The 13,525-nt window shown below is 34.4% G+C and overlaps 1 protein-coding gene across 9 annotated transcripts in view; it reads right to left on the bottom strand.

The window, feature by feature from the left end:
• Nucleotides 1-13,525, bottom strand: part of cyc (basic helix-loop-helix ARNT-like protein cyc) — a 542,159-nt gene that overhangs the window by 109,587 nt on the left and 419,047 nt on the right. For 2 of the 9 annotated variants that reach the window (XM_069828073.1, XM_069828067.1), the window contains exon 2: nt 5,066-5,335. The exons of the other annotated variants lie outside the window; for them this stretch is intronic. In XM_069828073.1, the coding sequence (XP_069684174.1) occupies nt 5,066-5,087 (22 nt within the window). In that variant the 5' untranslated portion in view covers nt 5,088-5,335. The remainder of the gene's footprint in view (nt 1-5,065; nt 5,336-13,525) is intronic. 9 annotated transcript variants of the gene reach the window in all.

The following is a 13,525-nucleotide window of genomic DNA, read 5'->3' on the forward strand; positions in this document are numbered from 1 at the left end:
TAGACTAGACTAGTGGTTGGAAAAGCTGTATGATGGGCCGGAGCACGCACTTAACAATATGGATATAGAGGAAGTCTAAATTTTTAAATTCCTCGGCCTGAAAATCAACTCCTATTTGATTACGTGAACTACGCTTATCTCTCAAATCAACTGTCAAGTTCATTTTAATAAAATATGGGATGTACTGTTATTGTTACTGGATACTGATTTTCTCATCCAAGACGAACTCATGACCAAAATCGTGAAATGTAGGAAGCAGTAAAACATGAACATTACAGTCAGAGTTACCAACCCTCCCGTATTTTCCGGGATCTCCCGTATTTGCCCCTAATTTATAACAGTTCTCCCTTATTTTTGTTTAATGTAAACATTTTTATACTACACATTTGAATGGTGATTGTCGTGAATGATGATTGTTTATATGATGAGTTTTGTTGTTCAAGAGATGACGTAAAATATGCAGTCCTTATAGAACGTAATGTCCACACCTGTGGAGTAACGGTCAGCGCGTCTGGCTGCGAAACCAGGTGGCCCGGGTTCGAATCCCGGTCGGGGAAAGTTACCTGGTTGAGGTTTTTTCCGGGGTTTTCCCTCAACCCAATACGAGCAAATGCTGGGTAACTTTCGGTGCTGGACCCCGGACTCATTTCACTGGCATTATCACCTTCATTTCATTCAGACGCTAAATAACCTAGATGTTGATACCGCGTCGTAAAATAACCCAATAATAATAATAATAATAATAATAATAATAATAATAATAATAATAGAACGTAATGCTTGGCAAGAATGGGTTTTAGTGCTCATTCGTCTAAAATCAAACAGTGTTAATGTTATAAATTTGAAAAAAAACTAGCTAGTTTTGTTCTAAGTATACTAAGTAGTAATGCTTACAAAAGAGGGTGTTTCATCTCATGAACAATAATTGGACTGATGTTCGAAACATGAGCACGACAAATTTAACCAAATCAGAGCTGAAAACTGTAGACCTCAACTATTACGCGGGACAAAATCTCTCTCATAATACTTTTAATTTAAAGCTGCCGAAATGTAAAATAAAGTTTTTTAGTAACTGAACCGAATAATTTGTTTATTTTCTATGTGAAACTTTATCGATTCTTTAGTCTCCCGTATTTCTTTTTTAAAGTTGGCAACCCTAATCACAGTGATTGTTAGAAAATTTTATGTCTTAGGCAACCAATGAAACGTTATTCATATTGACATTCTTATCATACTTACTTTACTTACTTACTTATGGCTTTTAAGGAACCCGGAGGTTCCTGTGCAAGATTAATCCAGTCTCTATCATCATATCCCACGTCCCTCAAACCCATTTTAATATTACCTTTCTATCTACGTTTCGGCCTCCCCAAAGGTCTTTTTCCTTTCGGCCTCCCAACTAACACTCTATACGCATTTCTGGATTCGCCCATACATGCTACATGTCCTGCCCATCTCAAATTTCTGGATTTAATGCTCCTAATTATGTCATGTGAAGAATATAATGTGTGCAGTTCTACGTTGTGTAACTTTCTCCATTCTTCTGTAACTTCATCCCTCTTATCCCCAAATATTTTTCTAAGAACCTTATTCTCAAACACTCTTAATCTCTGTTCCTGTCTCAAAGTGAGAGTCCAAGTTTCACAACCATACAGAACAACCGGTAATATAACTGTTTTATAAATTCTAACTTTAAGATTTTTTGACAGCAAACAACTCGTAGATGATAAAAGCTTCTCAACCGAATAATAACACGCATTTCCCATATTTATTCTGCATTTAATTTTCTCCAGAGTGTCATTTATATTTGTTACTGTTGCTCCCAGGTATTTGAATTTTTTCACCGCTTCGAAGGTTATATCTCCAATTTTTATATTTCCATTTCGTACAATATTCTGGTCACGAGACATAATCATATAGTTTGTATTTTCGGGATTTACTTTCAAACCTATCGCTTTACTTGCTTCAAGTAAAATTTCCGTGATTTCCCTAATCGTTTGTGGATTTTCTCCTAACATATTCAAGTCTCCGCATAGACAAGAAGCTGATGTAACCCATTCAATTCCAAACCCTCTCTGTTATCCTGAACTTTCCTAATGACATAGTCTAGAGCCAAATTATTATTATATCAATAAAATATGGGATGAACTCTTATTGTTACTGGTTACTTATTTCTTCATGCAAAACGAAATTACGACGAAATTCGTGAAATATGGGAAGGAGTAAAATTATTATCAACGATACAGTGCCTATTGGAAATGTTTTAGGCAACCAACGAAACATTATTCATATCGACATTCTTTATCATATTAATAAAATATGGGATCTACTCTTATTGTTACTGGTTACTTATTTTCTCATGCAAGACGAACTCAAGGTGAAAATACTGAAATATGGGAAGCAGTGAAATCAAAGACAATACAGTGTCTATTACAAATGTTTTAGGCAATCAATGAAGCATCATTCACATTGATGCTCTTCCTCATGTTAATAAAATCAATTTAAAGTGTAACACATAGACCTACATCATGCAATAAGATGTATTTTATCAGTAGAAAACTCAAATATGACTATTATTAAAAACAACTATTTCTTTTGGACACACACTCAACATTCTGACTCTAATCCTGAAGTATGAGGAAGATAAGTGCCTCCTCTTTGTTTGCAACATTCGTGACATGAAGGTTATACTTGAAACTGATCAAAATTGATTCGAGAAATTCCATCACTATGAAATCGCTGACAAGCAAACATTCTCTTGGGGTCAGATAAAAAAGTTTTTTTTTTTTCCTTCCACCATGTTAATAACGTCAAAACAAGTGCTTATGCAAATTTTGGCCTCTCGAGCGCAATTATAAGGGAAGTCTTGAAAGTAAGTTTCCCTGGGGCTGAAAAGGATTACGATGAGGTATAATCTTATTTATTATTTCAGAAGTATTATTCTTCATTTCATTCTTCTGAGCATTCTTCCACAGAAGAAAGAAGTGTCTTAGAAAGAAAAAGAAAGAAAGAAAGAAAGAAAGAAAGCACAATTTCATGAAAAGATTTTTGGAACAGATACAGCTATTATTGAGCTATTTTTAAACATATGCCCCACCAGAATTGAGACATTTATCATACCGTGGAATCAACTTTTGTATCCCTGTGTCGTAGAAGTTTGCCGCCAGGGATCGGAACCAGTGTATGACAACCGTCTGCACCTCTCTGCTGATCCCACGGTATGACAAATTTAATTTCGGTGAGGAATGTGTTGAGAAATAGCTCAACAATTACTGTATCTGTTCCAATAGAGTGAATCGGGGGGAGATGACTATCGGGGGAAGATGCTTATTTCTTTACAGTTTCACATTCTACCAAAGAGAGAACGCCACGCGCATATCCTCATGATCACTGAGACAATTGAATGTCTGCAGAGTGGAAGCTAACTCATTTTGCCACGTGTTCTTGTTGTGAGAAGAAGAAAAGCAAGAAAACTGCTCATTTTTCTGCTATAAAATATTTGCAAATGTATGTTAAAATTTTAACACATTCTTGAATTCGTAATAATTGTCAAACCTTTGTAATGGATATTGTAATAAATGCTCTAAAGTTTTTATTGTTAACAACCAACGGCCTTGTTCCGCCATCTTAGGTTGCGTCACAGTACTAGGCATCTTACCCCGATACTTGAGGAAGATGGTCACTTTTTTCGGGGTAAGATGGCAACATCTTGCAAGAGTTTTATTTGTTGTTTCATTGCAGGGAATGTGTAAACATTACGTAAGATCCTCTGATAGAAGTCAGTGGATTGAGGACAGTCTTCAACTTGCGATGGAACATGATATAACAGAGGGTATGAACTGTTTTATAGCATCGCAAGCATACGGGATTCCTTACCGCACCCTTAAATGCCGCCTAAGAAAAGAATGATGACAAAAAAATGTACTGGATTGAATTCATTGTGTGCAAGAAGTGATTTCACGAGTCTTGCACACGGCAATAAAATATGTGCAATGACTGTGTTCCTAAGTAGTGATAAACGAGTCAAAAAGTGTCCATGAGTTTTATATTAAGTCAATTTTGTTATATACATGTATCAAACCAAATTCAAGTAAAATACATATGAAGAGTCCACTGCAAGAATGATGGATGTCATTTGGAATACATTTTGCAGGAGAAGCAATTGAAACTTATGTAGGGCCTATACATATGTAGGTTGTATTGTAAAATTAGGTTATTTTATGTTTTATTATTAATTGTAATTATTGTGTTAAACTGTATTGTGTATATAATTGTATTGTGTATTGTACAATTGTATTGTGCATTGTAATTTTATTGTGCATTGTTCATATTGTGTATACCACTGCCACCGGGTGCTTGCCCACTTGCAAAAAACACACACGCACGCACACACACACAAGGTTTGAAATGCTTAGCGCTCAAAGCTTAACTGTGATTTTCCGATCATTACTGGACAATGACTATCAGCGCTAATGCTATATAACTCTCTATGTACATTCTATATGTCTTAAGCTATGCATTGACAGTCTTGGTTCATTTTCGACAAGAAAGTGACATCCATCATTCTTGCAGTGGACTCTTCATATATCAGTAAATGTGTTAATTGCATTTGCCATCTTACCCGACCACGGGGAAAGATGCCTACAGTGCAAGCAAGAAGAAAACCTGTATCTATAAACAAGGTGATTAATGTTTTCTGTTTTGTACCAAAAATATAGTTTGAAATTCCTTCCAGACTTTGATATTTCAATATGAAATTCATAACTAAATGAACAGTATCTTAAATTTTCAATCAAAGAAAAAGTCAGGCATCTTACCCCGATCCACTCCAAATCTTTCCACGGAATTGTTTTCTTTCTGTAAACGGCCCTAGGGAAACTTACTTTCTGGACGGTCCTCGTAATTACGCTAGAGTGGCCAAAATTTGTACAAGCACTTGTTTGGACATTATTAACATGGTGGAAGAAAAAGAAAATAACTTTATCTGCCCCCATGAGAATGCTTGCTTGTGAGACAGATGCACTAAAGCGGAGTTTATGAAGTGATTTGATATGTATGTACTCACTCGGGGATGGATGTGAGGTCATAGTATACGGCCGTTTCGTGCTGCTGGATGGACGATGGTGCAGCCAGGTGGTGCGGTTTTAGCTCTTCAAGGGTGAGAATCTCTCTGTGAGTATCGTCGTCGCCTCCACAGCCTTCTGCACTAATATCGCCACTGTCAGCACTTCCGATTTGCAACAGTCTAGAGTACGATGGCAATTCTTGCATCCCATAATTCCTAGTCACCATTGTTCGTAACAACACGCCACGACTCTCAAATTCAGTCCATACGCTGACAAATAAAACCGGCCACGTTATCTACATTGTCACTTTTATGAACAATATTACAATGCTTCTTCTTTTTACAGCATACTATCTAACATCATATTTTATCATCCAACGTTGAATACGTAATCGGTAAACATATTTTACAACAAATTTATAATTGTTCGAATTTAGTGAAATTACATAATTATTCATTCATTCGAAAACCTATAACAATGAATAACCAAGACATTCCTTTAATTTAGTATTACTGAAATTACATAAAAATCCATGAAAATTGATTTGGCTTAAAGAGTTAGGTACAGCTTACAGAAGTAAAATTTTGGAAATATTCAACATTTTTTCCTCCATTACTGTATCTTGTGCAATAATGAAAATTAGTATGTGTAAAACACTGTCCTTCTGCTATATGAAAAAAAATATATATTTTTTACGAATTAAGAAAATTATTTACTTTTTTTTTTTTTTCAAAATTCAGTTCACTCTGCAGTGATGAAGCGTTTCCCACATAACTAAAAAACTATCCAACATTCTGTGATGAAATTTTTTGTGTGTATTTATGCATGTCATATCTACAATATGATGCAAGATCACTTCTCTACCTTTGATAGATTGTCTGATAAAAAATAAATTCATTTAAAAATGATAAAATATCAGTATTTTCTTCTAACACAAAATAAAAACAAATATTTATTAAGGAATGTAGTTGAAAGAGCATGATATTGTAAACATGGGTTTGCAGTGGAAGATCTGCCCATGGGCAGAACACTTCTATATGTATGTATAATGGTAGATTTTAGTTTATAAATTAATATTTCTTAGTGTTATACTCTATGATTGCTGGAGAATAAACTTATTAACTAACTCTGTATTTTTTCTTGTGCATTCATACGTGGCAGTGTTAAAATGAATTTCTCAACAATCTCACACACCTCAATTCTCACTAATGGAATACTTTCGTAAAACAAGACTGACCCCACATTTGTTGGTGGTGTATGACAAAGTTATCGACAAAGTTATCATTTAAATCTGAATGATGAACTAGAAAACAGATAGGCCTATCTCTTAATCTGAATATTACAGAAACTTTTCGTGACAGAACTCGAAGAAAGTCGTTAAGTGTTTAATAAAATTGACGTTCATACGAGTATGACCACAGAAATACGCTTATAGAAATTTTGTTCTTTCTGAAGTAAAAAAAATTGGAAGGAGAAAGTAAGGTTGACAAATAAAGATGTCAAATAATTGACAAATTTCTCTGTTATTTTCAAAATAAAGAAGTCAAATAGTTTACAAATTTCTCTGTTATTTTAAAAATAAAGAAGTCAAATAGTTCACAAATTTCTCTGTTATTTTAAAAATAAAGAAGTCAAATAATTGACGAATTTCTCTGGTATTTTAAAAACAAAGAAGCCAAATAATTAACAAATTTCACTGTTATTTTAAAAATAAAGAAGTCAAATAATTGACAAATTTCTCTGTTATTTTAAAAATAAAGAAGACAAATTTCTCTATTATTTAAAAATAAAGAAGTCATATGATTGACAAATTTCTCTGTTATTTTCAAAATAATGAAATCAAATAATTGATAAATTTCACTGTTATTTTCAAAATAAAGAAGTCAAATAATTGACAAATTTCTCTGTTATTTTAAAAATAAAGAAGTCAAATAATTGACAAACTTCTCCGTTATTTTCAAAATAAAGAAGTCACATAATTGACAAGTTTCTGTGTTATTTTAAAAATAAAGAAGTCAAATAATTGACAAATTTCCCCGTTATTTTCAAAATAAAGAAGTCAAATAATTGACAAATTTCATGTTATTTAAAAAATAAAGAAGTCAAATAACTGACAAATTTCTCTGTTATTTTAAAAATAAGGAAGTCAAATAATTGACAAATTCCTCTGTTATTTTCAAAATAAAGAAGTCAAATAATTTACAAATTCCCTTGTTATTTTAAAAATAAAGAAGTCAAATAATTAAAAAAATTCTCTGTTATTTTCAAAATAAAGAAGTCAAATAATAGACAAATTTTTCTGTTATTTTAAAAATAAAGAAGACAAATTTCTCTGTTATTTTAAAAATAAAGAAGTCAAACAATTGACACTTTTCTCTGTTATTTTCAAAATAAAGAAGTCAAATAATTGAAAAAATTTCTCTTTTATTTTCAAAATAAAAAAGTCAAATAATTGACAAATTTCTCTATTATTTTCAAAATAAAGAAGTCAAATAAATTGACAAATTTTACTGTTATTTTCAAAATAAAGAAGTTAAATAATTGACAAGTTTCTCTGTTATTTTAAAAATAAAGAAGTCAAATAATTGACAAAGTGCTGTGTTACTTTCAAAGCTTAATTGTTGTTTCATAAGAATGGAAGCATTTGTTTTAACACGAAATAACTAAATTCCGTTCTTCACACATTTTAAAGCCGCTTAGTTCATCTTGATGGCTCAGGATTTTATAAATCATATTAATTCAAACTATGTCAGTCACTTTATATAACGATTCCACAGCATTAGACAAGTTCCAGTAACACACTACTCCTGTTTCGTCATCTGAAGCCTGAAAATGTTTGCCGATGCCATACTACTATGAAATTGTAAAGCATTAAGCAACAGAAATCAATCTTAAGAGTTCAAGAAACCCACAACACGTCAAGCATAATAAATAAGATGGGACTGTCAGGTGTTCTGTATGTCCTCATAAATAAAAATATTAGCTTATATACAAGCATCAGCCAGAGTTAATTTGACCTCCGTTCTGTTTTGATGCTCGGCAGGGCTTAATTAGCATTTCAACTTTTTATGCAAGCCCTGCAGTATGAAATTATTAAACAGTCTTAATCGTTTTGATTATTAACTTCACACTGAAGGATAGGAATCCCGCCTCCTTTCACCTGAAAAATCAAGAATGCAATTCGAGGTTACGCCAACTCATATAATTCGCAAACAATTATCTACGGAGTGCGTGAATCCGCCTCTCTTGGCGTCGGCAGAAAAATTTGTAAGTGGGCGCAATTCTAACTTTGCTTAATATGACAGGATTAAACTACACACATGGCGAATAGAAATACTATAGAATGTGTGATGACCAGGCTTCGAAACTTCGGACCCGATAGAGCAGTTCAGTGGGAAATCCGCATAACGGGGTACTGAATATAGTGGTAAAGCGTACAGTGGGTGGGGGTACTTTAGAATGAATGACAACAAATACGCAAAGGAAAACTCTCTGGATTTGAAGGTTCTGATGAATAATTTGGTTTTCATACAAACCTATTTTCAAACTGTGTCTGAAACTATTACACGGTTAGAAAAGTCAGAGCAAGAGATGCCGAAAGCCCTCAAATTAGATGAGGAAATGATGCAGAGAATTAATGAGACATAAGTACGCCGGTTACTGAACGTGTAAAACAGAAGTGGAAATCAATTTTATGTAAAAATAACGGATATGGAACATTGTGTAATATAAAAAGCAAATTAGTGGACATAGGGTCACCCGAGAATAAAGGACTGTCTATTAGAGATTGCAATGATGTTAGGTTTTTTTCGTTTTGCTCCTATCACGTCATGCGACGTAGAGCGCAGCTTTTCATAGTACAAACTGTGTTTGGTAGACAACTGAAAAAGATTTACGTTTGAGACAATGAAAATGTATTTTGTAGTAAAGGGTGCGTCAGAAAGAACGGATGGATTTCAAACTATCGATACGCAACGAGGAGAGAGATATAGTGAGGGGGACCACGACTGTTGGGTCAGCCATAGAATGCAGTTTCAGTTGAGAACATGGTGTTGGTCTGGTGTACAACGTGCTTTCATCGTAGAGACATTTTTGAAAAATGAAGAGTCTGTGATCGCCACTCAGGACTCATTTCGACATCGGATGTCACGCTAGGATTCCAACTCGGAATACAATTTTGCGGTGGGTGGCTTCATTTCGTATCACAGGTTCAACATTAAAGAAGAAATCACCTGGACGAAATTCTATTGCACTGAGATTGTCCGAGGCTACGGTAAGATCTCGCGCCATGCGACTTCTTTCTTTGGGACCATTTGAAGGCGTAAGTTTGTAAACATCGATCACATACAGTACACTGGACGAACTGAAGACAGCGATTCGTGAAGAAATCGTGGCAATTGCACCAGCTATGACTGTGAAAGTGATGGCGAACATCAGAAAACGCCTCGATGCCTGTATTGAAAGCCAAGGACATCATATGGATAATGTTGTTTTCCATAAATAAACTGCATGTATTGGTGAATATGTTGATAACAATAAATTTTTGATTTGATGAATCTTTACAATTTTCTTGCCATGTGAAATCCATCCGTTCTTTCTGACGCACCCTGTACATTGCAATTCTGTACTGTAACTGCACTTCCTAAAGACGTCCAATAGGATAAATGAAGAAATTAAAATTGCTACATGTTTATTTCCACCATTAACACTATGTATAATTAAACACAAATGCTTATAAAAGACAGGAGAATAAATGCTTTTCACATTATTTTGACATTGTCATAGTGTAATGTATATTTACTTTCAGAATGTCCATATGTGTGCGTTTCCCATACTACTCTCTTCTAAATAGCAACGTTGTTACCCATCTCTACCTTTCACTACCTGCAGCGAGTCAACAACCTATAGTACAAGCACAGTAAACTTATTGTATCGGGTCCAAAGTCTCGAAGCCTGGTGATGACTTAAGACTCTAATATACTTGATATAGCTTTCAGTGTTACTCAATGCAGGAGGTCAGTGTTGCATTTTATATAGGTAGCATATTATTATTTAATAATTTATAATTTACTTAGTATTGTTACTTGGTTAGTTTAAAGAAATATATGATTTAAATAGTTTAAACTACGAAATTTGGACAAATGCGTACCGTAACTTGGGCTTACATTGGTCCTTTTGGTCATACACTGCTCCAATTAAATAAAAAGTTTCATCGGTATCTAATTTTCAAATCAACTGATGTATCACTGTGAGATAAAATCTTAAACCAGTAGGAATATTGTGACTTAAATAAGAAAATGTTACAGTAATTTTTCTGTATTAAAATTTGTTTTCATTTTGATAAATACTGTATATTTTATTTTAAGAGAGGTCATACAATGCTCCATAACAAATATTCCATCTCTAAGTGTTGGTTTTGAAGGTTGGTGCAGGGTTGCCAAATTGGGCGATATTTCGCCGTTTGGGCTACATAAACAGAGATTTTGCGAGATAACAGAGATAACAAATCAGTAATACATATACAGTCACCATCTAGTTCACAACAATAGAACCAGTCTCAACAATAGTATACAGGCCTTCGGATTTCACCCAAAAGATTACTATATTTAGAAGGGTATAACTTTGAGTTCTTCCTAACACTTCTAGCTCCGGTTCAGTCGTAGAGAGAGAGGCTTGCTATGTGGGTGAAAAAGAGCGAATTGTTAGTGATTTATTGTGTTGTGAAACTTGGAATTTGTTCATATAGGTACGTTCTTACTAATGTAACTTCAATTACAAGTTTGTAAAGTATTTTCCTTCTTACAGTAGGGTTTAAATATTACAATTGAAAACTTATGTTTTAAAGTTCTCCAAATATAATGCGAGTTTTAATATACCCGGTCACGTTCGATTACAGCAATTATTTTACCATTTAATACAGCATCATTTAGAGTGTTGAATCCTTGTTTTAAAGTTTGCTCGTTCTTGTGCATTTATCAGTAATTAATTTTTTTCAGTGGTGGGGCATACGGTAACTGTTCCATGTTTGGCTTAACAGCAGAAAAGAATCATTGACTAAGGAAGTTTTTAATCACTGTCAGAGTGTTTTAGGCCTATAATATTATTCACATGATATGGAATATCAGTTTAAAAATACATTTGATACATTTTTATCTAACCTTAACAAACGCACAGTGAATCAGAACTTAAATCATTAGGTGGACAAAATTAATAACTTCTCTGCAGTCTAACGCATTGTTATAAAACTTTGTACATGACTTACAGGTGGCACATATGATTTGTGTACAAACTCTGATTATGTTTGCACAAGAAAAACTATCCCTTTACAGTGGTTGCATTTAGACAGAATTAATAACTTCTCTCCTATCTAAAAGATTTTCATGATATATTGTACGGAAGTTTCAGGTAGCATATATTTTTTGTGCACAAACTATATTTACTGTTCCATAAGTGGAACTACTCCTTTTAGGAATGCATTTAAACAAAATTAATAAATTCTCCCTCATCTAACAGATTTCTATGAAACTTTATACAGTAGTTTCAGGTGGAATATATATTTTTGTCTACAAAGTCTGATTATGTTTTATAAGAGGAGTTTCCTCTTTATAGTGGAGCATTTTAGACAAAATTAACAACTTCTCTCCTATAGGCCTATAATATATTTTTATGCAACTTTGTACAACTACTAGGTCAACAGATAGCATTTGTACACACAAATATATGCTACCTGTAACTCCTGTACAAAGTTTCATAAAATCTGTTATGTAGGAGAGAAGTTAATCTTGTGTAAATGCAACTCCTGTAAAGGGGTACTTCCTCTTTTGGAACTGTAAGCATAGTTTATACACAAAAAAATATATATCCTACCTGTAACTTCCGTAAAATTTTTCATAAAAGTCTGTTACATAAGAGCGAAGTTACTATTTTTGTCTAAAACCACCCCGCATAAAGGGGTAGTTCCTCTTACACAACCTTAGTCAGAATTTGTACACAAAGAATATGTGCCATCTATAAGGCCCGTACAAAGTTTCATAACAATCCGCTGGAATGCAGAGAAGTTATTAATTTTGTTCAGCTAGATTTGCGTTATTGCACACTGATTGCCGGTCTGAAGTTGAGCTCGGGCGCGGGTTCGATTCCCGCTTGGGCTGATTGCCTGATTGGGTTTTTTCCGAGGTTTTCCCAACCGTAAGGTGAATGCCAGGTAATCTATGGCGAATCCTCGGCCCCATCTCGCCAAATACCATCTCGCTATCACCGATCTCATCGACGCTAAATAACCTCGTAGTTGATACAGCGTCGTTAAATAACCAACTTTATATATATTTATATATATATATATATATATATATATATATATATATATATATATATATATATACTAGGTTCAAAAAGTTCCCGGAATTTTACTACCATTTTTCGTATTAATATATAACAAGGGATATTATACATTTGTTTTGTTGGTAACATTCATGATGTCATTTCCTTAAAGTTTGTTGATAATGGCAATTATTGGTTTTGAGTTGTAGGCAATTGTTTATCATAGTGTTTTGTTTGTTCGTCGCATTTTGTAATTATGTCCACAGAGCAAAGTACAAACATCAAGTTCTGTGTTTTGCTGGGGACATGATCAGTATGGCTGATGAAGATGGTGATTTCTTAAACAAAATGAAACTGGTGCTACTTGTACGACCCAGTCCCTAAACGACAGTCATCTGAGTGGAAATCGAAAACATCTCCTCGGAAGCAAAAATTTCCTAGGGACACTTCCAAAGGCAAAGTTATTTTAAATGTTATGTTTTATTTAACGACGCTCGCAACTGCAGAGGTTATATCAGCATCGCCGGATGTGCCGGAATTTTGTCCCGCAGGAGTTCTTTCACATGCCAGTAAATCTACTGACATGAGCCTGTCGCATTTAAGCACACTTAAAGCAAAGTTATGTTGGAAGTTTTCTTCGACTCTCAGGGTCTCATGCACCATGAGTTCATTCCAGAAGGTCGTACTGTAACGAAAGAATTGTACGTAGAAACCCTCCGTCGCCTCTGGGACGCAGTGAGAAGGAAACGTCCAGAAAAGTGGGTAGAAAAAAACTGGTTCCTTATGCATGTGACAATGCACCTGCTCATCGCGCAATTATTGTAAAGAATTTTCTTGCCAGGCACAACATAACTGCTTTGGATCACCCACCATACTCTCCTGATCTCTCACCACCTGATTACTTTCTGTTTCCCCGTCTGAAAAGTCATCTGAAAGGACGGAGATTCAATGCTGAAGAGGTTATCGCAAACGCGACGAGAGCACTAAGACGGGTTTCACAAAATGGCTTCCAGGCCTGCTTCCAGGAACTCTACACGCGTTGGCAAAAGTGTGTAGTTGCGGAAGGCAACTATTTTGAAGGGAATTCTGTAGAATAGTGTTTAAGGTACGTTGTTTCTATGATGCTAACAAATTCCGGG

This window comes from Periplaneta americana, chromosome 6, assembly GCF_040183065.1.
Source record: "Periplaneta americana isolate PAMFEO1 chromosome 6, P.americana_PAMFEO1_priV1, whole genome shotgun sequence".
NCBI lineage: Eukaryota > Metazoa > Arthropoda > Insecta > Blattodea > Blattidae > Periplaneta > Periplaneta americana.